At 39.0% G+C, this 24723-nt stretch overlaps 1 protein-coding gene across 2 annotated transcripts in view; it reads left to right on the top strand.

The window, feature by feature from the left end:
- The first annotated feature begins 18963 nt into the window (after positions 1 to 18963).
- The window catches only part of spon1a (spondin 1a), a 47985-nt gene continuing 42225 nt past the window's right edge, over positions 18964 to 24723 (top strand). Inside the window, exons 1-2 of one of the 2 annotated variants that reach the window (XM_058088626.1) lie at positions 18964 to 19549; positions 20662 to 20768. In XM_058088626.1, the coding sequence (XP_057944609.1) occupies positions 19318 to 19549; positions 20662 to 20768 (339 nt within the window). In that variant the 5' untranslated portion in view covers positions 18964 to 19317. The remainder of the gene's footprint in view (positions 19550 to 20661; positions 20769 to 24723) is intronic. The other variant, XM_058088625.1, reaches the window with a different exon arrangement.

The raw sequence follows: 24723 nt of genomic DNA, 5'->3' as shown, positions 1-24723 counted from the left end.
TAATTTCTCTGGCTTGGCCTTTGTGACCTGGCTGTGTCAAACATGTGAGATGTTAACCAAAAAACATCCTAACTGGGGCGGATGTTAACCAAACTGCCACTGTAAATAGTATGATGTATTAATAGTATTTAAGTTATTCCTCTGTACATAGCAAAATTGTTAAACTGCAACTGTTTCATCGTTCTGAATGCAGACCTCGACTGGTTTTAGTAAAGATTTGTGATGAAATTTTGATCCTTTTTGTATTCCAAGTCCAATTATCTAGTTTCCTTCTACCAATGCACTCAGGATGCTGATATAATGAGTCCGATTCAGTCACACTGGCTTATTTCCTGCATGATATCACTCATTCTTCTTCTTTTTCTATTTTTTCTGAAATTTGACGTTGATACTGACTCAATCTGTCTGTATTCTGTGATGGGTGACTTTGGTCCCCCGACTCCTCACGCTTCAGTAGCCTTACTGCAGCAATTGATTAAATCCCTCAGCTGGAAAAAAGCTTCATTAGAACAGAAACAGGATATTTAATGAACTTTGACCCCATGACCGCATCTGACATTGCCTTTACTCCAAATTCTCGCTAGTTAGCAACTACTGGAAGACCTTCACCTTTTGGCTATCACTTTGTCTGGTTTCTTTAATGTATGGATGACGGCAACAATAGGAGAGGGTCTTTTACTAGAAGTAATTTAAGGGGACTTATTATGATAATTTTTCGGCCATTTGTATTGAGTTGTGGACTCCTATAGAGCAGCTACACATGATAACCAGCACAGGAAGTGTTCCAGTGCACCTATTCTGTGAATAATCGTACAACTAAAGTCAGAACACAAATATTTTCAAAGCAAAGTAGTTCGTAACATAAACATTAATTTAGAAAATTCTGTATTATGAATTAATGTTATTGTTTTTAATGTGCAATTCACACTTTTACACAAACTTCTGTTTCTGGGTCGTGTGATTGATAGTAAAAAGTGGATAGTAAACGGTTTATAGCACTTATTCTTGAATCCTGTCTCGTTCTGAATCATATCTGCACATTTGGTGACCCTCGACATAATATGTTGATCGACAAAAGCGTAACCATACTGGCGTCGCTCAATGCTCAAAGTTTCAACACATCAAGACCTAGTTCCTACTGTGAGGGATAAAAGGACATGACAAAGAATTCTTTCCAGGTAGTGGCCAGACTGGACCTCCATTTTCATCCACTCATATCACAGGAACAGTACGATAAACAATTTTTTTGGAAACCATGACTTTTCATACCATTACATACCATGAAACCAGTAACAGTGGTTGCAATTAAGTAGTGCACACCATTAAGCTTCAATTGCCTCAAGGCGCCATTAATCAACCAATACATCCACACAATCAGTTAATTGATTGTTATTACCCACTGCTTATGGGGGTGTCAGACAACTTTGTGTCAAAAAATACGAACTATCCCTTTAAGAGTTATTTTCCATGTAAATCACTCACCATTGTGTAATGCAAGGTATTCTACACTCTCAAAGTTACGCTTCTACACTCAAAAAAAAAATGTTTAGCCTCAACAAAAAAAATCAACGCAACAGTTTCCATTCGTCTTTCTTAGTTATGACAACTTAATTTGAAATTGCTTTGAACCAACAAACAATATTGCATTGCACAAAATAGCTTTTCCTCTTCACTCAAAGCTTATTTTAAGTAATGCTTACTTAATAATTGTTGTCATAGGGACAAGTTTTTAAGTTCGTAACTCAAAAAAGTATGTTGAGTCAACTGACTTCATCATTTTATTCAAAGTAGTTTAATTCGTTGTCTACTTAATTATAATAACAATGCACACAGCTTTTTAAGTAGCAGTAACTTAATATATATATATATATATATATATATATATATATAATAATATATATATGTATATACTTCATTTTTTCTTTTTGGTATTTTTTGTACTTTCAAGAAAGACAGTTCAACCACTGCTTTTGTGCAATTAGCTGCATATTTTTATTTTGAACGCGAGCGTTGCAAAAAGAAAGTAAGAAAACAATCTTACATTTCAACTGCTCCTCTGTGACAAAAGTTTGTAAATCTTATGTATGTTTGTGTGAGCAGCTCAAAATAACCACATACAAAGTCTTCATAGATATATAACAGCAAAAGACAACTCGTCCAATGTTATGGCAAGAGACAAACTGCAAAAGAATGAAAGCTGGCAAGTGAAGGAAAGAGTTTCTGACCTGACACCTTGCTGAGCTTCACGGGAGTGATTTCTTGATAAATGGGATCTCAGGCTACCCCATGTTTTAAATGAACAAAAACAGTGCCGGTGAATGCATGGCAGACGTTCCCCACCATGGCCATGACGCAACCTGTAGTGTCTTAGCAACCCAGTTTGTGTAGAAGTTTCAAATCTACAAAGTTTGCACTCACAACCCATATTTCAAAACAATGACACATTTAACAAATGTAAATCTGATTAAAGTAATTTAAGATTACATCATTGCATTTACATGATGATACATTTCCACCTCCAGATTTAAACAGGTAGACAAGATAAAGAATGTACTTACTACTTTGATTCCTCTCAGAACATCAGATCACCATTTGGGGGAAAGTCCAGCTGCACATGTGAATGAACAAAATATATTTTTTTTCCGGAAAAAATGTGGCTGTGGCACTTGGGTAACAGTTGCTGTAGGTCGCAGTTACACGGCTAAACTAGCTCAGGGGAAGAATACAACTAACATGTGGTTACAGTGCTATACAAGCTAGCAGTCACATGTTTAAACAAGCTAAGTTTTACTTATCTCAATGAAAGTCTACTGTGACTAATTTAAAGCCATCACTTCAGTAGAACAATTAGAAATACATTTTACTCACCATGAAATGTTGTTTCAGTCTCCTGCACTGTCTTGTCTTGTAGGAGATGGAACTTAAAATGTTGAGAAAAATGATGTTACCAAGCTAATTTTATTAAGTCATGGCAACTTGAATTTTGTTTTAAGCTTACCAACAATAAAATTTGAGTGTATATGACATGCTAAATAAGTTCATGTAATAGCCAACATTATTATTTGAACATAACTTAAAAAAATAAAGTTAGCAACTTGGAAAGTTTATCTAAATCAATTAATTACATTTTTTACATTGCATTTATGTATTAAATCAAGTGGTGTCAAAAGATACTCTGAATTATTTTTTGGAGTGTACACACGGCTGCTTGTTCTTTACTTCATATATTGCTTTTATCTTAATAGGATTTTAAGAGCCCATCATTTTAATCTCACACAAATTCATCCATTTCCATTTCTTTTGACTTTGGAAAAAAACAATCTCTTCAGCAGGTGTTTTATTCCGTATCTGAATATATTCATTCCCTCTCAGCTAGCCCCTCATTCACAGGAAGGAGCCATGATTCTTACAATAGGTCGCCTGCCATTGGTGAGGGGGGTGTTTTCTAATTTCCAGAGAGTCCACAGCCTGGAAATTGCAGCAGTATCACACCACCAATCTCACTGGTGCATGCTGACAAGCCCATATCTAACACTCAAACAAACTAACTCTGCTGAATAGTGCAGACTAGAGCGAGAAAGCGAAAGCGGAGATGCAGCTATGAGAGATTGTGCGGTACACACTTTTATCAAAGGAATGGAGGATGCTGTCATGTCCTTGCAAAGCTGTGGGTGCTTGTTTTTCATGTGCTTTACCTCCGTCATCCAGTGACGATGTGATTCTGTGGATAGTCATCTGCCTGGATGTACCAAAAGCACTGATTAGACGTCTAATGGGTTCTATGTCAGGAAATATAGCATTGTTTTCATTCTTCCATAAGTGATCTTACCTTTTCCAAAGGATTTATCAATGGTCAGTCATTGGATCTAATACATGAAAGAACAAGAAACAGTTTCAACCATTTATGCAATTGTCATTTCAACACTCAAAAGTACAATTTTTTGCATTGTTTGAATTGTGCTTTAATACTTAACTATTTCCCAAATTGTCCTGTCACTCATCGGCCGACAGTTGCAGAGATTTGGAAGCTGAACATTGGGACTCAATTCTAATTAACCTAGGAGTCTATTCTGTCAGTAGTCAAGGTCACAGTGATGATCATGATTGGCAGTCTTCCTATGATACGCCACAATTTAACCTGAGGCAGACATCGCCTCTCACAGTTAGTACGGAACAGCTGGAAATGTTGATTACTTCTTTGCTCATTTTCTCTTGAATCTAATTTAGGATCTTAGAGGTGAAGAGGTAAGGATAAAGACTGTAGAAGATGGTTTAGTTATTGCTCATTTGCTGTCTTTGTTAGAAGATGACAAATGAGAGAGCATTCACCTTATGTTGCAGTAACTTTGGTATGAGGTATGGTCTTCTGAAGACACAGTGGTCACAGAAGCCAGTCCAGAAGAAGCCAGAAGACAGTCCTGTGGGATGTCCCCATCTCCGAACAGCCATCTTCTGTTTGACGCCCCTGCACAACGTGAAGTTCCATTAGAGGAAAAAGCACCACGGATCATAGTGTTGTTTATGCAGCTCAACAGTGACAATACGAGTACTTGACAGAAAATACACATTTTTACCAAAATTTTTACTTTTAATGGCTGCGGACTTTTCATCAGCTTGAATGGTTGTTTGCAAAGAATTACATACTAAAATTTTTGTTTTGTTTGTTTCTTTTTGCATTTTTGAAGCTTTCCTGATAACCTCCTTAAGATCCAACAGTGCAAAAATATAAATTATTTTTTCACGGTTTTACAATTTTGATCAGGCGTATACATGCAAATCAACAGGTGGCAGCAAATGACTTCTCTGTTGACATTTTTTTCTTTTCATCCACCCACATACACCAATAACCCAAAGAGATGCAGCTGCAACACAGAGCTGCTGATGAAATGAAAATAAATATCACATTATGACTTAAGGACCGGCATGAAGTTAGGCTACATTCAGGAAGACTTTTGCTATAGTAGCACTCCTGGCAGAATTGTTACCTTTAATAACACACGGGTATGGAAACAGAAGTTCAGAACATCCAGAGATATTCTCCCGTCAGTATTTATGTTGGTGAATGTTGTTGATGTTACCCAAGACAGTACATGGAGGGAACATCCATCCATTTTCTTCACTTGTCCTCACTCATCATCATTTAGTTCCATCATCTTGTTGAAAGTTGGCGGTCATGGTTTGCTAGTAGCTCTGGTTTTTAGCTGCTAATTTGCAGTTCTGATAGCATTTGTTGTTCCATGTAGTGATCTTAACAATCCATTTGCATCTCGGTCTACCTCCTTTTCCTCTTTCCCGCTATTTTTCCTTCTAGGAGTTGAGTTTGAAATGGTCTGTGTCTGATTGGGTTACTAAAAGGACATGTTTAACAAAACAATCGCGGATTGACAACATAGCGACTTTTTCTGCCGTCATTAGTGTTTTCTGGTATTTGGGGATTTAAAAGTAGCAGCGGGGGGTACTGAGAGGTCCGCCCCGCTCCAAAAAAGTCATAAACTGTCAGTGCACTGTCAGGTCCCGCTGCACACTAAGAGCATAGCGGAGCTCTGCTCATCCTTGAATCATGCAGACTGGATTTAAAACATGAATTTTAATCTTCATTAAATTACTACTTATTACACTCAGACCCCATTCTGACTTACCTGTCAGTTTTTTATCATTTTTAATCATCTCTCTGTCTCTTCAATTAGGTTATGCATATTTCCTACACCATCTGTTACATCATATGCAAATAATATGCAAATTAGACGAACACGGTCGAGTGACTGTGAGGTGAACATGCTAACCATTAGGGAACAGACATTTAAAAATAGGAATGACCCGAAGAAACTTCCTTCCTGTCAAGGTTCTATTTTAAAGTGATGCATACAGTGGTATAAAGTCTCTCAGCACCCCCCCGTTGTTTGAAGGAGCATTGCCCACAACAAACCCAGCAGGACCACCACAACTTGGCTCCAAAATGGCGATATAATGACCACTTAGCACTCCAAACACATTTCAATGCCACTATTGCAGGCGCCAAAAGCAAAAGGCGATTTTAAACGTTTCGAGTTATTTCAGTTTAGTTCACATTGATGTCTTCTCCATGGGTGATCACCTCACTTGATCATTTGTATTTTTCATTATTACTCAGATATGAAGGAACACTAGGAATTTTGTTATTGTATAGTTAAGGGTTTATATTAAAATTTCACTAAAGCCAATATCAGCAGAAATTGTACAGAATTATTTTGTGGAATGTTAAAGGCTCTATTTGTTCACTTCCTGCTTTCCATAATAAAGGCTTTCCTTGGGATTTATCGAGTTGAAAAAAAAAAGATTGCATTATCATTGCCATGTGAAGACTGGAAAACACATAATTTAACAAAATGGGGACTATGTGCATGTTAAACCATCTATTTTTAAAAGAAACAAAAAGAAACTTCCTCTCTCAACTACCCTTGTTGAGGCTGGTCTGAAAGAAATCACAAGACCAAGTTGATCCTTTCATCTCAAACTTTAATGAGGCCTACCCAGACTTTCTTACGGTACTTTGTGTGACGTTAGGGCATAGTTTTCCCAAAAATGTGGTTGCATTGCAAATCTTACAACCTTAAGGGCATTCGGTTTCAAATGTTTTTAGCAACCTATTTGATGCACACCAAAAAGCACCTCCACCGTGTTTGCCGAATACCAGCAACCCTCCTGGGTTCATTAGAAAACGTGGCTCTGCACTAAAAAAGTCACTGTCTGAAAACCACGCATTCCCATGCATCTCATTAATGGCTTCACGTCCCCGACAAAGAGGCTATTGATTGTTCCGTGGCGTCACGGTCGCTTCCGTATGCTAGATTGCAAAAAGAGAGGGAAAAAAAGGTCTTGTCAATGAAGCTATTGCTGTCTAACTTTGACAAAGAAATTGCTTTTTTTTTTTTTGGAAACTCCAAGGTGATTTGTGGGACACAACTGCCCTGATTAGAATGACATGGCTATAAAAATGAAGTGTTTTAATAATGGGCGGAACACCATGATTGTAGTGTCCCTAATTATGTAACCCATCAAATTATGATTTTTGAAGGGTCATCCAACTGGGTGAACGTGGTGCATTTTTCTTATTGTGAGACTTAAATTGTGTTTTAATCCTCAAATGTACTAAATTGACAGATCAGAATGCTCAATATAATTAAGCACAAGCGTCAGTGTGAGGTTCGTGTGTCTCCAGTTGAGATCAAGAATAAAGTATTGCACACTTTTCCAGATACACTTGATCTTCTGCCATATGGCCCTTTTTGATAACTTTGTGTGACATTGTGTCACCTTGTCTAACATGATTCTACATCGCTGAGACTCTGAGATAACTCTACTTCATTATGACAGAAAATCACATCAGTGTTATCAAAGGACAGCCGGCCTCACCTCCTGTTTGATGGGGAGCGATTTTGTCAGTGCTGATGTGATGAGTTACATTACTGGAAGGACAATGAGTGAGAGAGTGACGCGGAAAATTGCTGTAATTAATAAAGGCTTTCCTTGGGATTTATCAAGCCTTTTCCATTCACACATTTGAAAAGTTCAATGTAGGTTTGTGAATGTTGTGATTTTTTCATGTAATTTTGAAGTCACATTGGTTCATAGCTACTTCATTGATAGAGGCCTAAATACTTTCTTGGACCAGCACTACTGTAGTAATCTTTCCTTTATCGTGGTTAATTGGTTGCAGACACAACCATGAACCATAAAGTAGAATTCCTTATTTATAAATAGAATATTTTCATAAAGCATTGAAAACCTTTACACTTGTATTACCCGATATACAGGGTCAGGAAAAATGATCTGACATATTTGTAGGTTAAATAAAAAGCAAATAAAGTAAAGAAACATAAGCGTTTTTATTTTTGAAAAGTACATATAATGCCAGTCTGTTTCATTACGTTTTAAAAATTAAATCAGTTCTGGCGGTGCGAGGTCGGCCGGTTGATTTTCGTTTCAATGCAGATCCAGTAGCTCTGAAGTTGGTAATCCATAACAAGATCATGTCTACCAAGATTGAAGTGCAAACGGAACGCTCGTTGCGTTGCAGTTACAGATTCGTTTGTTTTTGATAAACGTTTCCACAATGAAAGCGTGATGCTCACCAGTCCAATTAATGGCAGCGACCGAAAAAGAAATGGAAAACAATGAAAAAAATGGCATTATATGTACTTTTTGAAAATAAAAACACTGTTTAGTTTCTTTACTTTATTTGCCTTTTATTTAACCTACAAATGTGTCAGATTATTTTGCCTGACCCTGAAGTAGACAAGAGTAAACAAGCCATTTAAGACCAAATAAGACTTGTTCTTGTGTGTGCTACTTTAAACATGTTCCCTAGGAGAGCGGTGTTGGACAGGAAATGATTTCAGGAGTTCATCTTGGCAGGGGTTACGGCCCCAACAGTAGCCTGTATTATTATGATGTTTATTGGTTTTATTATTCTGCCTGTTGTGAGATCCTTCAAACCTGCAATGTAAGCCAGCTCCAGCGAGCACGTCTGCCGCCAAGTCATGTCGAGTCAAATCAAGTTTAATTATACAGCCTTTAATCACAAAAGAGCCTGAAAGGGCTGCTCTGGTGGCATTGGCAATCACACGATACCATGTCAACGTCTGCCATGTCTCTGTCTTGTATCTTCTAGAGACTTCTTGACTAACATTGGGAATATTTCTGAAACAAGAATAAGAAGAGTATTTATGGTTAGCAAGTTGTGCTCTGAGCTGATTGAAGTCGTGAATGCTTTTGGAGGTTTGTGGGAGGAAGCTGATGGGATGGCTTTTATATCTACTCTTAATCTGTAAACTTGGGGTCTCTTCACGGGGTGGCCGCGTTGCATTAATGAAGCTCTTTGCAGCTCCACTGGACATTCATCCACATTAGCAAACACTGAGCCACAATTAAAACGCTTTAGTACCTCAGCAAATGGCTTAGTTTACTGTTGGCAACATTAAACACAAACTCTGTGGTTGATGTTTGGTGGAGCTTGAGTTCATAAGGAAAGAGTAACAGGAAAATAATTAATTTGGGGACCATTTAATTAAATTTCTGAAATGAATTTGCAGAGTTTTGTGCTTAATGAGAGCAACATGTTTGTGTTATGGTAGCAAAAGGACATTGACTGATATTTTTACTTTGATTCAGAAGTGGATGTACCAGCATAAATCCTTACGGCCATCAAAGTTTGATCAGCTCAATCGTGTTCGATGCTCTCAAGTGCAGCGAGCGGGCACCAGTGGGAGTCGGCAATCGAAAACCATATCAAACGAGCCTGGGCTAAAAGAGATGCTGGTATGTTTCTAAGCAACACACAAATGCTCAAATACACACAAATCCCAAGGTTTTGGATATCACGTAATGTACCTCAGCCTCTTCTGATCTGCCATAGCTTTTGTGTTTTCCAGCTTACAAACCAGCTCTACGCTCCCCATGGAGCTTTATGCCTCCAGTCTCAGGGGGGCGTAGTCAACCCCACACACTTTTTTTTAAGCATCTGGTATTTTCTAAACTCTCTTCTCTTCCACTTTTAACACTGGAAATAGAAACGCTACAGACTATCTTTAAATGCAGGTAATCTTATTACAGTGAAACCTGCTGAAGTTGGTCCGTCTTGTTTATGTCTACAACACGTCTATGTGGACCAACTCAACTCAAGTGCCCACTCGAGTGCCCACTGATGCCAACACAATGGTTGATCACTTTAGTCAAAATAAAATTAAAAAGCTATCAAAAACCATTGCAGCCCACAGATAAAGCTGTGTTTTTGGCCTGTTTCCCTATCGAGATAAGCGTATTCATTAAATGTGTTTATGGCAGCAGAGAGAGAAAGACAACAACACAAAAATCTGCACTGTTACCATTTCACATCTTTTTTTTTTGTCTGTTTTGGCCCACATCCCACATAGTGTCCTGACTCCGCAAAGGAGCCACCTCAGTAGCCAGAATAGTTGTTTCAAACTAATCATACACCAAGTTTACGGTCAAGTTTAGTCAGTTAGTCACACCCACCTATAATTTGTGCAAAAAGTTGAAAACAGAACTTGTATTTTGTAGGACATTCATGGTCATTGCTGCATGGACAACTTGCATATACTTATATAACCCCTCAAAAACATCACATTTCTTTGGAGTCTAATTTATATGGGAGTTGTCACAATCATCAGCTATTTTAAATGAATTAAAGCTAAAGGTATTCAACACACCATTGTGAGATGTATCCTGATGCGCCACACATGCACACACACACACACAATGCTCCAAGCAAAGAATTGAACAAGAAGGAAAGGGAAGAAAAATGGTTTTAACGTTGTGACGATTTGTAACAGTAAGAGCTAACCCCCTACAGATATGTCATAGAATGCATACCAGAGAGTGATACATATCATGCCTGAAGGTTGTAATCGTGTGCATGTGTGCCAGATTTATGTTTATGATCACATGGATCAGAATTTGATTGTAGTCCATGAAATATTTTTTACATGTAGCTAAAAAGTGCTGTTTAGATGAAAGAATAGTACATTTTAGACGTTAAAATGACAGCTATAATAACAATACATCTCCAATATAAACCTAACTTATGTCAATAAACAGGCTAAGCCTGGGGAAACTAAGTCTGCCTCAGCCATCGGACACTACACTACGACAACCCACCATAATAGCAATAATAAGCATAATTAGTGTGAATTAACACGTCTGTACGTACAATCAAATCCCATTACAAAGAAGGAATTGCATCGTGAGGTGAGGTTCATAGTGGTGGCTCTACAACATAAAACCTTTGTAGAGTTACAGGATAACCTGGAAACTAATTAGTAAAAATGTTACTCTCAGCCTTTTACTGAGTTTAGCACTTCAATTGGTGCACTTCCAACTCTTATTTTTGACCGCTATATATTTGGAGAGAACTTCAATGTGCATTAAATGCTGTATTGAGAGAGTGGTTCTAATTGGCTGTTTTTTGTGTGGCTTTGGAATGAGTTATGGTGACACTATTTGGAGCAACTATTTTGTGCAATTAAATGCACCATGCATGAACTCCAGTGCTCCCAGACATTAAAGTAAAAAAAAAACTTATGAAAGCATCCTGAGCTAACACATGCAGTTCCCTTGCTTAAAGGTCAACAGCAAGTGGAAAGCTTGGAAAAGGTTGAAGCTCTTCTCCAAAAGCCCGTAACAAAATATTCACTGTAATAAACAAGTGGAACACATCAGACACTTGAACCATTGACCACAGGAATAACAGCATTAGTTCCATGTGCACACATGACCAAGTGTACCTTTGGGGCGTCCCGGTGAGAGCCTTCACAGTAGGATGAACATTTGGAGTCTGTTGCACGGAAGTCAGTTTAAAATGTCAAAGCACTTATGGCAAAGGCAGCATCAATGTTAATGTGACATTTAAGCCAAACACACAGCTGGGCGTCTTGGCCTTCACGTTTATATAGACACTGTGTCCTACTTACATGGAAGAAATTAAAATTAAACATCTGCCTTCACAAGCCTGACCTAACATGGACAAAACTTGCAGAGTATAAACATATATGCTATAATTTTAAATAGAATTTCTTATTAGTGTCATTATATGAGCAATAGATGGAATAAAAGTTTAGCCATGAATCTTTGCAGGATTTCCAGTCAGTATTAGATATTACAATACATTTAAATTACTGTTTCAAGTTAACGTCAACTGGATTCAAACACAATAGTTTTAGTCTCAAATATTTGCACTCAAATATTATTGTAGGGTGTTGGAACATAGTGGCGAGAGTAAAAGATGGGTATATAAAACAACTGCATCAGCACCAGCAATGGCAAGCTTTGCAACAATGACAGTGGCATCATTCCTTGAGAGGAGACAGCCAGAGAGGAAAGACTGCAGAGAGAAGACAACAGGCGACAACATGTATGTAGTGACCTGCAGTTGTCGTCTTCTCTTCTGATAGCGGCCTCTTTGTGACAAAAAAAAATACATCAGTCGGCATGTATTGTTTTGCTGTGCACGTGTCTAGACGTCCCATCCTATTGCCTGGTCTCTGTTGCCAGTCTACATGTCATCACAATGCATAACACAGGATTTCAGCTGAGTGAGCATCTTAATCAGACCTGTGCAAAATACCACACCCCAGGCCGTATATGGATGTTTCCAAATTATAATTTTTTTAAACTTTTAAAATTGAAGTTGTAGCCGGTAATAGGGTTTTCAATGCAATTTTCAAATTACCATAAATTTTAAACTATACAAATGATTCCATTGACTTTGCAAATGACTTCCCCTGAAAATCAGGATGTAATTACAGTCAATAAAACCATGATATTTGTGTCAATAAATACAATATAATCAATACAAGATTTATGTTATCTGTTATGCTGGGTGACACTCGTGCCAGGTGCTGAGGACCCCAGACCAGAGACTAAGGCAAATGTAGGAAAAAGTATTTAATAATAAACAAAGGGCGCTCAAACAAATAAGTACAACAAAAGACATCAGTGACAGAAAGTCACTGGGAACTAAAAGTACAAACAAAAGAGTACAACGTAGCAAATAAGGATTACAAAGAGGCTCAACTACTTACAGACAGTAGGCAGCGAAAATACGATTTACAAGGCAGATAAGCATGACAAGGCAAACGATCTGACAGGGGAACAATGGAAGTGAAATGGTATATGAAGGCCTAATGGCTGACGGGCAACAAGTGTGCAGACCAGGAGGACAAGGCAGGAGTCTGCAGGACAGAGAATAGACAACAGGGGGCAGCAGACCAAACAAGTGCAGATCATGACATTATCATCACTATACCTCAATAATGAATTTATTTTGGAGGTTCAGTATCTGTCTGTCTATTGTGTATCTATCGGAAAACATTCCCGTGTGGACAGCCTCTTAGCTAAGGCCAGTGCTCCCTGGTGTGAGTGGCTTATGACAATATTAGTGCAAACCTATCACCATGTATGAATTTTTCTTAGTTAGCATGCACTTTTTGACCTTTGAATACGCTTGTACACTTCACTACTGTCCAGGTATACATTTTGTTTTATTTCATGGTTTTCGTTTCAAGTTCGGTATTGCATTTTTCCCATCATGACTCATTCAGTAGAGAAAGTGTGAATATGTATCTATAAGACCACCTTTCAAGGACTCCAGGTAAGAAAAAAGCTGAAAGGTTCTTGTCTCTGAACCTTCAGATGAAGTGAAAATGGTAGAGTTCTCTGTACATTGTGGTATCGGATGGTTAATACAGTTTTAATGACTGTACAGCGGGATGGGGGGGGGGGCTCGCTTGTTTAATCAGCACTCTCTCCAGCTTCACCGTGATTAAATGAGGGCCCAATTTGATTTTCCCTTTTGACCTCTATTTCTCTCACAAAGCAATGAAGTGCAGGATGTGTTTTCTACTGTAGAGGTTGTGCTTAGAGACGCAAAAAAACAGCACTTCATTGAAACATTGTTGCATCCAATATGGTTATTTGCATCTGTATTTACAGTTTTATAGGTGCACAATAATTTAATATCCTCTGCTTATTTGTGAACAATGTTTTTAGTCCGTAGAGCACACAAAGTCATTTTGGACAAAGGCATATATTTGCTGCACTAAATAGATAACAATTTTGAATGTTTGCTAGAGAATAAGGAAACCAAAATAGAGGCGAACGAGGGAAACCTAATAAAACCCATTCAGATTCGAGGCCAAGACTCTGTAGGGAGAGGCGGTCACAGTTTGAACGGAGGATGGCGGATTTTCCTTCAGCACGGATAATGACGAGATGTACTTGTTTCATGCTTGTATTTGGCAAAAATGTATTTTTTCTTTACATTTCACCCATTGTTGACAACAGGTGTTGCATAAAAGCCAAATAAATAGCAAAACTAAGTAAATGCTCTGAATCTTGCTAAACTGAGCTCTTGCACAATGTGCTAACATCTGAGACCAAAGTTTTCTTCAACCTTAGAGCCACATTTGGTAATGGTAATGGTTTTATTTCATTTGAAAATGCATCAGATTACAATTGAGTGCATCCCATAATCAGTTCCACATGTCCAAAAGGAGTAGGAAGAAGCAAAGCTTATCAAATCCTACCCCTCCATCTGGTACTTTTACAGTCAGTAACTGTTACATTTGTTCACTTCCTGCTTTCCATACAGATTATTATCCCCCATATTATTATTATCCCCCATAATGTCGCTAAAGTTTTGATTTTGTCTTTATAAGTTCCACTGTATATTCTTGACATCCAAATCGCTACATTAAATTTTTACCATGTTATTGTGGAAAAGTGGAAAATCCTATGAGCTGGCCATTTTTAATCTATTATTTCACTCTTATCAACGCAGTCAGCCCCAAACTTTTCTACATTACGCCGATATACTTTGGTGTCACCCTATTTTTGTCCAGAAAAAGGTCAGCTAAAAGTGAAGGCTATTTTCAGCTCTGCTGTGGTCCACAAAGCTGCACGCAGACAGCTCCGACACACTACACTGACAGCGCTGCTGTGTTTTCGTCGCTCCCCCGGAGCTGTTGAGGACAAAGTGGCCCACTCAAGATTAGCTTTTGAGGTTATGGCGATTTATAGCTCCTTCAACCTTGCAACTGCAGTATTTATTTTGGACAATAATAGGCTGCAAAATGTAACCAATTATTTGGTAATATAACAACAGCATGATCACAAGGATTTCTACTGTGATAACACAATACATTTACCTATAAAACATACGTATGTGTTGTATAACGAAAACATAATGCAGTAAATTGCCGCTGTAATACCTGCCCATCAAGACCATTTAAAGTGTGGGTGTATTTTTGAGACAACAATGGGCTGTTCTATAGCTATTTATATTAAAACAGATCTATCACGGCAGCAGCACAGCACAGTCTTTTATAACACATTATTACACCAGAGCCAGCAAGGAAACAATGGCTCCTGCTGGGCATCCTACAGATAGACAGAGAGTATCTTTAACAGTGAAAATACACCCAAACAAATAGATGCCATGAAACTTCTCACCAAACTAGTCAAATTTACAAATTTGAAATTAAAAAATGAATGTGAAGTCTGACCTCTCTCACAGGTACAAAAAATGTCAGATCCCTATACTTTTTTTATTGGCTTGGTTTGTGTCATGTCAATCACCTGCTGCCCCTCCTTCATCTTGGAGCTCCCACCTCCTGCATGATTCTGGACATGTGTTCCTCATCCTGTTTTTCATGCCCCCTTCTTCTGGATACTTTTGCTTTTCTTGACTTCTTGTGCACTGACCCCTGCTCATGTATTGTACTTCACCTTGAGAAGTGCCTGCCAGCCATTCATTTGAGTTCGCTTCCACCCCCAAGGTTTGTGTGTTTGCTATTGTACGGGCTTGCAAAAAATAAACTTGAATAAGAAGCCAATACATCTTGGTGCGAAAATGTTTATCCCAAATAATTGTTTCTTGTTGCCTGTTGTTCATTTGGTATACAATTCTCCCTCACCACTTTACTGTTTGAATTTTGTGGCTTTACTCTTTCACGGTTTTTCAAACATATAACAATGAAACATGCTATTTCAAGGTTGAATATTATTAGTCAAAAATATTTAAGAATATTGTATTTTTTCCCCTAAATTTAGCATAAACATGGCTGAATGAACAGAAGACCCATTCAAAAATGCTGTGAATGATATATAGTATTCTACACTAGTCACTAGATGTCATTGTTACTGTAGTGTTCAGTGAAAAACACACAAATACACACCACACTCAATTGCCGGTACATTAGGATTTTATTGCCTATGATCTCACAGGCGCAGTTGCTGCTGTAACCCACGCCAAGCTAAAACTCAACTCTGAACCCACTTCACTTCCTGTCTTTCCGCCACTCAGCTCCCTACGGAACACATTTATAGCACTACTCATGAACACAAATCTAATTTATGTTTTAAATGGCTTATTTTCTCTTATTATAGTTATGCTATTGGGTAATCTGAGTGTAAAAGTGATGCTAGGGATGTTATTTCAGGTCTAGATGGGCTCTAATGATGTTAAAAAACTGAATGTTTTAAACTAGGAATACTCTGATTGATGGCCGATTTATGCTGATTAATGTCTTTCTAAAAATATTTTTTATTAGAACTCTTCAATTCAGACTTTATGCCTTTTATATAATGACAAATAACCACAAAATAGCACAAAAAACTATGACCACAACTGGAGATCTGTTTGGTAAATAAAGTAGTGTGCAATTTCAATGTTGCCAGTCGAAAATAAATGTCTGTTAATGTTAACCAATTTAACAGTTATAAATAAGAGATCACCATAATTAGAAATAACCAGAGCATATGTAAACATGCAGAAAAACATGCAGGTGTAGTGCCTAATTTGGAAGTAGTAGTACTTTGATGACCGTATTTTGGCTTACTTTTTCCTGTGATAATTTTCTTCTGTAAAATATACCATGCAAACATCTCATCATGCCAACTGCCAATAAAGCACATTAGTATTCAGTCAAATGTGTCTCCACTGGTGAAACGAACGGCAGAGATCTTGCACATATCATTGCACACATACTGTACACTATATTTTGACAGCAGTCGGGAATAACCTGAAGGCGTAGAAGATCTTCAGCTCAGCGTGGGTTGGAAGACAAAATGCTTTCATGACACCTGCTGTGTCTGTGACTCGTTGCCTTTCTTTGTTCATCATCTCTCCATCAGCTCAGCAGTATATATTGAGAGACAACAGAAGCTTCGTCAGAGCTCACCAAAGTAGTTGTGCCCTGATTCCAGCCCACTGACCATGTTGAAGACTGTAATAAACTGCAGGGGTGCTACGAGAAAATGTCACCATGGATAAAATATAGCCCACTTCCTGGAGCTACACCCTTACTTGAGAAATTTCCATTTTATTACTTGCTGAGGACCGCATAGTGGACAAGTGGTTAGCATGTTGGCCACACAGTCAGAAGATTGGGAAGACCTGGGTTTGATTCTCCATTTTGGCATCTCTGTGTGGAGTTAGCATGTTCACATTCAATACGCTTGTGTGAAATTAATCATTTACTAGTCTTCAATTTGCCTTCCGGTGATGTTTGCTGCCCTTCTATTGTTCCTCTCATTTTCTGAATTTCCTGTTTATTTTTTTCATTTGGGTAACACATGCACTGATATATTTATGAACGATTCTTTTACGTGTTGTCCATCTGTGGACTGCTTCCCCCTCCCGATTTCGTGTGCATCCCACAACACTGGCAGCTGCGATTGAGTTTGGAGCCTTCATCCACTTCTTGAAAGTATGTTTGCTCTACTCAACCTTCTGTAATAGTTCTGAAATCGCTCTCTTACGGCCATCTGCAGTTGGCTACTTTTCAGAAAAAAGCTGAGTGCTTGTTTTGAAAATGTCTTTCAAAATTACATTTTTCAGCTAATTTCGTGCCACATATCAAGCACAGTGTAATGGGTTCCGCACAACACAGTAGGCGACAAATGACAGCAATTGGCAAAACTTATCGCCCACGCTTAGCAAGCCATGCACACAAGAGATGATGAGCGACTGTGTCCAGCTACATCGGTGAGTGACCCATTGGCATCCAGTACGAGTCTCCCACGGTTTGATCAGTTTGGCTGTCAGATGTGGATGGAATTTGGGAATATCAAAGAAGTTCAGTGGAGGAAAAGCAGCCGGTGTTGATAGAGACTCTTTTATTGAAGAGTATTGAAGATAAACTTATATAAATGTCCGTTTAAATGAATGTAAACTAACGCCAACAAGTTCCCAAACTGCTGCTTTTTTTTTTATAGATCTCTATTATTTTTTTAGAAATGTTTTTAGAAAAGTTCTAGGAAATCTGACCCAGCAAGTATCACTTACTGATTAGCATCCTGGCCCTATCGTACAGGTTCCATTGAAAATGAATGGCATGAGTTTGACAACACTGCTTCAAACATGGCCCACCTTTCCCTTCTGAAGGGGAACGCAGTCTAGATGCATTCACAGACTTGCGGTGAGTCGGTTATTTGCTCCATTTCAGTGTTAAAAATCAAGTATCACAGAGCTTCGCATTGGGAACTGTACTAGACCACCAGTGGCCTCCACAAAAGTGTTTTGCGTATTCATTGGCTTTTTGGGGGGGTTGTGATGCCGCTACAGAACTTTCTATACATCTGTCAGGCATCGTCTTTTCCCTTTTTAAATGTTATTTTTTTTACGTTATTTTAGTTATCTGAATGAAAATGGGACATCTGGATGCCAATTCAGTCACCATTGTTTACAACTACTACACAGAAAACTAAATACAATGGAACCTTGGTTAGTGTCATTAATCTGTTCCTGAAGGGACTCAAACTGAAACATACGCTAAGGCAGGGGTGGGCAAATATTTTGACCTGTGGGCCGCATTGAGTTAAAACACTATTTTATGCTAATAATTTTCCTTGAATTATTTGTCTAATTGTATCTGTAAAAGTGTTATACTATCAGCTGTATGTTCTCATGTCCCTTTTTTCAGGAGCACTTTAAACATCAGACCACATCAAACTATATAATTTAATTTTCCAGTTTTGTTGTTTGTTTTTACTAAATAAGACATCCGACTTGCAAGTAATGTTGCCAGTTTGTATGTTAAAAGTTACTTAGATACATAAATACATAGAAAGCACCTGGCGGGCCGAATTCACACACGTGGCATGCTGCATGTGGCCCCCGGGCTGTAGTTTGCCCACACTTGCGCTAAGGGAATCTATTTTTCCCATTAAAAGTCATGTAAATCTAGTTAATTTGCATTTTGATGAAGAAGAGAAACACTATTGAATTCAAGAAATTGCTCCTAACAAAGCTTGATGGTGGTGTCCACATTTAGGTACTTTTCAGTTATGAGTCAATCCACAGAGTGGAAACAAATTGTCCATCAACAAAGTTGTTATAATGGCTGGGTAATTAGTCACTCCTGCAACCGTTTAGAATGCCTTATGAATACCTTTGTGCGTGCATCCTCACACTCACGGACACGCAGGGTTCAGCATGTCAAACGCATGCCTCCTTTGTCGGAATGTTTGTCTTTGTCTTTGCTTGCTGGTTGGTCAATAGGACGATCTGTGGACGCTCATTCCACGCTCGTTGTTCCTTCACCACGGACCCCTCCACTCTCACAACCAGCAGCCGCTTCCAGTGTGCGCGTCTCCCTCGGAGAGTGCACATCTCAAACCAGCCGGTCATCACCTTCTCCTCCACGCGTCCAACATGGATCCAGCCTCCTAGCAGACAAGACTTTACTCGGAGTAAAATACATCCTGTTTGGAAGTTTCTTTGCCTTTTCTTTCACCTCCTAAGTTTCCAAAGCCTCCAGGATGACATCCAGCAGGATGCACCGACGCATCATGATCCTGCTTTGCTTGGTCTCCACGGCGGCATCTAACACGTTGACGTCCACAGAGGAGCCTTCCGACACAGCCGCCAAGTCCGACGGCTACTGCAGCCGCATCTTGCGGGCTCAGAGCACCAGGAGGGACGGCAACAATGAGTTCCGGCTGCGCGTAGAAGGAGACCCTGAGCGATACCAGCCAGGGAGCACCTACAGAGGTTAGTATGGGTCCTTTCTGCACACTTCAAATGAAGTTTTTAGACCTTAAGAAATACAATTAAATGTAGATTTTTATTTAACACACAAGAAAAAACATTTAAATATATTAAAAGCATTATTATAAGTAAAAAAAACTAAACACTTTGTGACATTTTTAATAAATATAATGTAAAGCACAGATGACCAAGCATAGTTTGTAATATAATATTATGGATTTCCTCCCATTTTTAATCAATTTCTCCAGTCGGGAGAAAAAGGTTGCACAAAACTGAGTGCACGCAACAAGACCGCCATTGTTGTTCCGTTGCAGTTATTGACACAATTATTGTTATGCACATTAGTTATCACATCTCTCCCGCAATTGTCCAAGCCCTCTATTCTGTCCCTCTCAATCTCAAACCAGCTGGTCGAGACTAACAGGAGGCAGTTTTTCCTCATCTCTGTCACCAAGTATGAGCTCATGTGGGGATCTTGACTTGACTTAGATTGCCACCCAAATTTGGGTTCAGGACCCTAAAATTGGCCCTAGGCCTTTTTATATGGGGTCTTCAACAAGGATACACTTCAAGAGGTGTGTGATATTGAAGAAATATATATTTTTTGCAAACACAAAGCCACAGGCTCAACAGAGATTTGGTATGTTGCTAAATCCACACTAAAGCACGTTCGAACCATGTTGCTTCTTTTGTACCATGTTGCAGTCATTCTCATGATTTAGCCATGGCTAACTGAGGTAGTTAATTAGCATGATTGAAACATATTATGTTTGTCACCTTCATAAATGGTATTTCTGAATAAAGCAACATTTTGTTTCATGCAAAGCATCATGCACGAATCTGGATGCTGCAAGTAAACTGCATCACAATATTATACAGATGGGTCCACAATGGAAGATAAACAGTGAAGATTGAAGTGTAGATTTTCAGCGTTAATTCAAAGGCTTTCACAAAAATATGACATTCGCCATTTAGGAATTACAGCCATTCTGTGGACATTACCGCCACAATAGTATCGGAGAATTAACATAACTGTAAATATGACCATGATTTATTTTAAAAACCATCTGTCTCATGTCTAACACTTTGTGCTGCACTTTTGTACCTCCATCCAGTCACTCTGTTTGCAACCAGCCCCTCCTACTTCAGAGGTTTTACCCTCATCGCCTTGAAGGAGGGCACAGATGGAGACAAAGAAGAGGACTACATTGGACAGTTCCAGGTGAGCTAGAAGTCCCGTATTATAATATTTTTGAACAATCTTAAATGAGTCTCAAAGGTCCCACAATAGTATATTGGATGTGTCATCCATTCATCCATCCATCTTCTTTTGCTTATCCGAGATCAAGTCGCTGGGTCAGCAGCCTAACTAGGGAAGCCCAGACTTCCATCTCCCTCGGTACTTCATCCAGCTCCTCCCAGGGGATCCAAATGCTTTACTAGGCCAGTTGAGAGACATAGTCTCTCCAACATATGGGTCTTCCCAGAGGCCTCCTACTGGTCGGACGTGTCCTGAACACCTCCCCAGGGAGGCATCTGAGAGGCATCCTGACCAGATGCCCAAGCCACCTCATTGGGCAGCGGTTCTACTTGAAGTTCATTCCCGCATGACAGTGCTTTTCACCCTATCCCTAAAACTCATTTCGTCTGCTTGTACATCCTTTTTGGTGACTACCCAAACCTCATGATCATAGGTGAAGGTTGGAACGCAGATTGCCCGTTAAATTGAGAGCTTTGCCTTTTGAACTCAGCTCTGTCTTCAACACAACAGAACGATGCAGAGTCCGCATCACTGCAGACGCCGCACCAATCTGCCTCTCGATCTTGCGTTCCATCCTTCCCTCGCTTGTGAACAAACCCTAAGGTACGAAAATCCTCTGTACCTGACCCCTTTGGCCCCTCCCACTAGTGGTGAGTTCATCGCAGGGTGTATTGGAAATGTGTTGGCCAAAATCTAACCTTGATGCTGGAATTTAGACAGTTTAAGTGCTTTTAGTAAGCCCTACTGGGAACACGTCATTTTGTGTCTGTGGCGTTAATGCTAATGAGCCTGTCTGAGATGGTGTGTGGCTCCAAGAAGTGCTATTATGCATTTTATCCTCTTTTTGCACACACAATACACTGTGAACTCTGCACTTAACTAACATAATATATATGCCACGTCAGGGGTTCTCAACCTTTTTGACCTTGGAGATCGAATTCTCCTGTGCAATGTCTCAAGATGCCCTACCACAGTGGTTTTCAAACAAAATGACATCATATAATGAATGAGACTTCCATATGACTGTAGTTGGGAGAGCTCCAGGCTTTGGCATATACAATATAAAGGCGGTACCATGTCAATGAGGAAGGAGGATTTTCATTGAAGACACAGCTTTTCTCCTCCCAAAAGTGGAGCACACAGGTGATAGAGATGACAGATGTTTGCTCATCAAAAGTCTCTTGGACAGGGGCCTCAAACAGCCATTTAGGACCAGGACCGTATTTTGTGGTTAACAAAATATAACAGGTAAATAAATACACATAAGGCAACTACTGCTACTACTGTAGGGAGTAATGAACACCGTATAACTCTAATCGTGTAACTTTAGCAACTTTTTATAAAAGAAGTACAGTAAAGCATGCTGGGAAGCACTCCCAATGATGGGAGTGATGCCGGCTGGCAGCACGCTTCTAGAGGGACCACTCGATGCGTCGGCCCTGTCACACCCAGATTACTTGCCAACAAGCGTGCATGGTGGCAGCTTAGGGACGACAGGATGGTGCACACTCAGATTTGCAATGAGCTCTGCGTCAAATATCATCTTATATTGAAGCTTTTATACTTTTCATACTATTCATTCATTCATTCATTCATTTTCTACCGCTTATCCTCACGAGGGTCGCAGGGGTGCTGGACCCTATCCCAGCTGTCTTCGGGCAAGAGGCGGGTCGCCAGACAATCACAGGGCACATATAGACAAACAACCATTCACACTCACATTCATACCTATGTACAATTGAACCTAGCATGTTTTTGGAATGTGGGAGGAAACCGGAGTCCCCACGCATGCACGGAGAGAACATGCTTGCAATTGAACTCCCAGCTGTGAGGCCTGTGTGCTAACCATCCATCTCGTCCGCCATGCAGCCACTTTTCATACTAGTTTTCATAGATATCAATCATTTTTAAAATGTAAAAAAACCCAAATGAAAATAGTGATTATTTTTATTGATCTCTACCTGCTAAAAAATCCCTTTATGTTAATTTGGACTGAATATGAATATGACGGACATGTGTACAAGCAAGTTCAATTTACCCTGCTAGAAACTGGTGGTGTTTAGAGGCCAATTAGCCTTTTATTGCGGCAGGCAGATCCAGCCTGAGGAAGAGAAGTGTTGGGCTACAGAGACAGCAGGGTGCTGTTACACACATGTGACGCTCGCGAAAAGTATGCACACTCGCACATAAGAGTCAAAGTAAGTCTTTGTAGTGGTAATGCAATGCAAGCTGCAAATGGGCTGAGAATGTATCTTGATGATCTATGGTATGTTTATGGGAACTGGTGAGAGGAAAGTTACAATGATATTCATTATTTATTAAAACAATAGTCAGTGTGAGGAGCTGGAAGGAAAATGACTTAAAAAGCTCATTATTGCATTTTAGACAGGAAATCTTAATGGACTATGGTCTGGTGGCTTCATTATTAATTTTAAGGAGTAATATACTATACAATCCCAGGAAACCTCAATAAGTACACATTCGCTATTTAATTAAATACAAGAGCCATGCAAAACAGGTTATTATTAAGAATGAACAATATTATATAATATTAATAAATTGTATTATAATACATAAATAATATATTTGTGGTTGTAATTAACTTCACTACACATACAGGTGTTTTTACATCATTCTAAATTTCTACATCACAAACATTAATAAACTTATTGCTAAATTAGTATCTAAAACTGAGCTTTATTTAAATGAAAGGTGCTGTTGGTGCTTTCACTTTTTCTTTTATAATGATTAGGGCACATTTAGGCCCCCCTATGCAGTACCTAACCAAGACACATAGCACCTGAAAGCATTGATTTAGACTACATGTTTGTGCACAAAGCTTGAAATTATTGTACATGTGCAGTATTGTTGACAAGACAACTTTAGCAACACTGCAATTCCCACGTTATTACCCCCTTGGCCCTGCAGCTCAGTCTGACTTTGCACCGTAGCCTCAGCACCACAGCTACTCTGCTGTGCGGTCACATTCACTGTGAACTTGGCTCCTGAATTTTGAACATATAATATAAAACTACACAACTTTTATTTTTGCCCAGCAGACTCCTCACATTTCACCGTCCAGCATTCTTCCTATTCTCATCGTACTTCCCAGCCTGAAGTTTTGACAAAATGTGCAAAATCTTTATAAATTTAGTTTAATTTAGTTTCATTATCTAAATGAAGACCAACAAAATATCCGCATCACATGCTTTTTCTTTGGGACAGCTATATCAACTAGTGTCTCAAATTAGTTTTTTTTTGGCCATGGTTGACATTTATTTTTGACTAATTTACATTAGCGCCTGCTTGATAAAATGTATTATCTGTATTGCCATTGATTCACAGTGCATTCATTGGATTGCTCATTGCACTTAGCAACTAATCGAAGTCAGAGGACTATGGTTAGCATCTCACTATTGTCCCTGGCTCTCTTTTGTTGTGGAATCACATCACAACAAAAATGTTAAATTTCCTTGCTCCTTACTCTTGAGACTTTCTGTGACTGTGTGTGACCGACAAGTTATTTATTTTTTGCGGTATTAAGGCATATTATGATATCGACTTGGCTATAACAGTATTTTTTTCCCCAAGGGGTGGATCCAAATGACTTCTCTCCATGCCAGTCAGAGCTGTCACTCTCTCACTCTTACATACACACAAGGGAGACTCACTGTATAAAAATGTTGTGCAAGTTAGTAAACGGAGGAGAACTTATGAACACTAAGAAATGTATCCTCCTAATTTTATAACACAATATTCATTCATTCATTCACTCTTATTGCGTGCTGGAGCCTATCCCAGCTGAGGCGGGGTACACCCTGAACTGGTCGCCAGCCAATTACGGGGCACATATAGACAAACAACCATTCACACTCACATTCATACCTATGGACAATTTGGAGTCGCCAATTAACCT

Source organism: Doryrhamphus excisus, chromosome 12 (genome assembly GCF_030265055.1).
Source record: "Doryrhamphus excisus isolate RoL2022-K1 chromosome 12, RoL_Dexc_1.0, whole genome shotgun sequence".
Taxonomy (NCBI): domain Eukaryota; kingdom Metazoa; phylum Chordata; class Actinopteri; order Syngnathiformes; family Syngnathidae; genus Doryrhamphus; species Doryrhamphus excisus.
The sequence above is the reverse complement of the archived record's forward strand: the minus strand, read 5'-3'. Positions and strand labels throughout refer to the sequence as shown.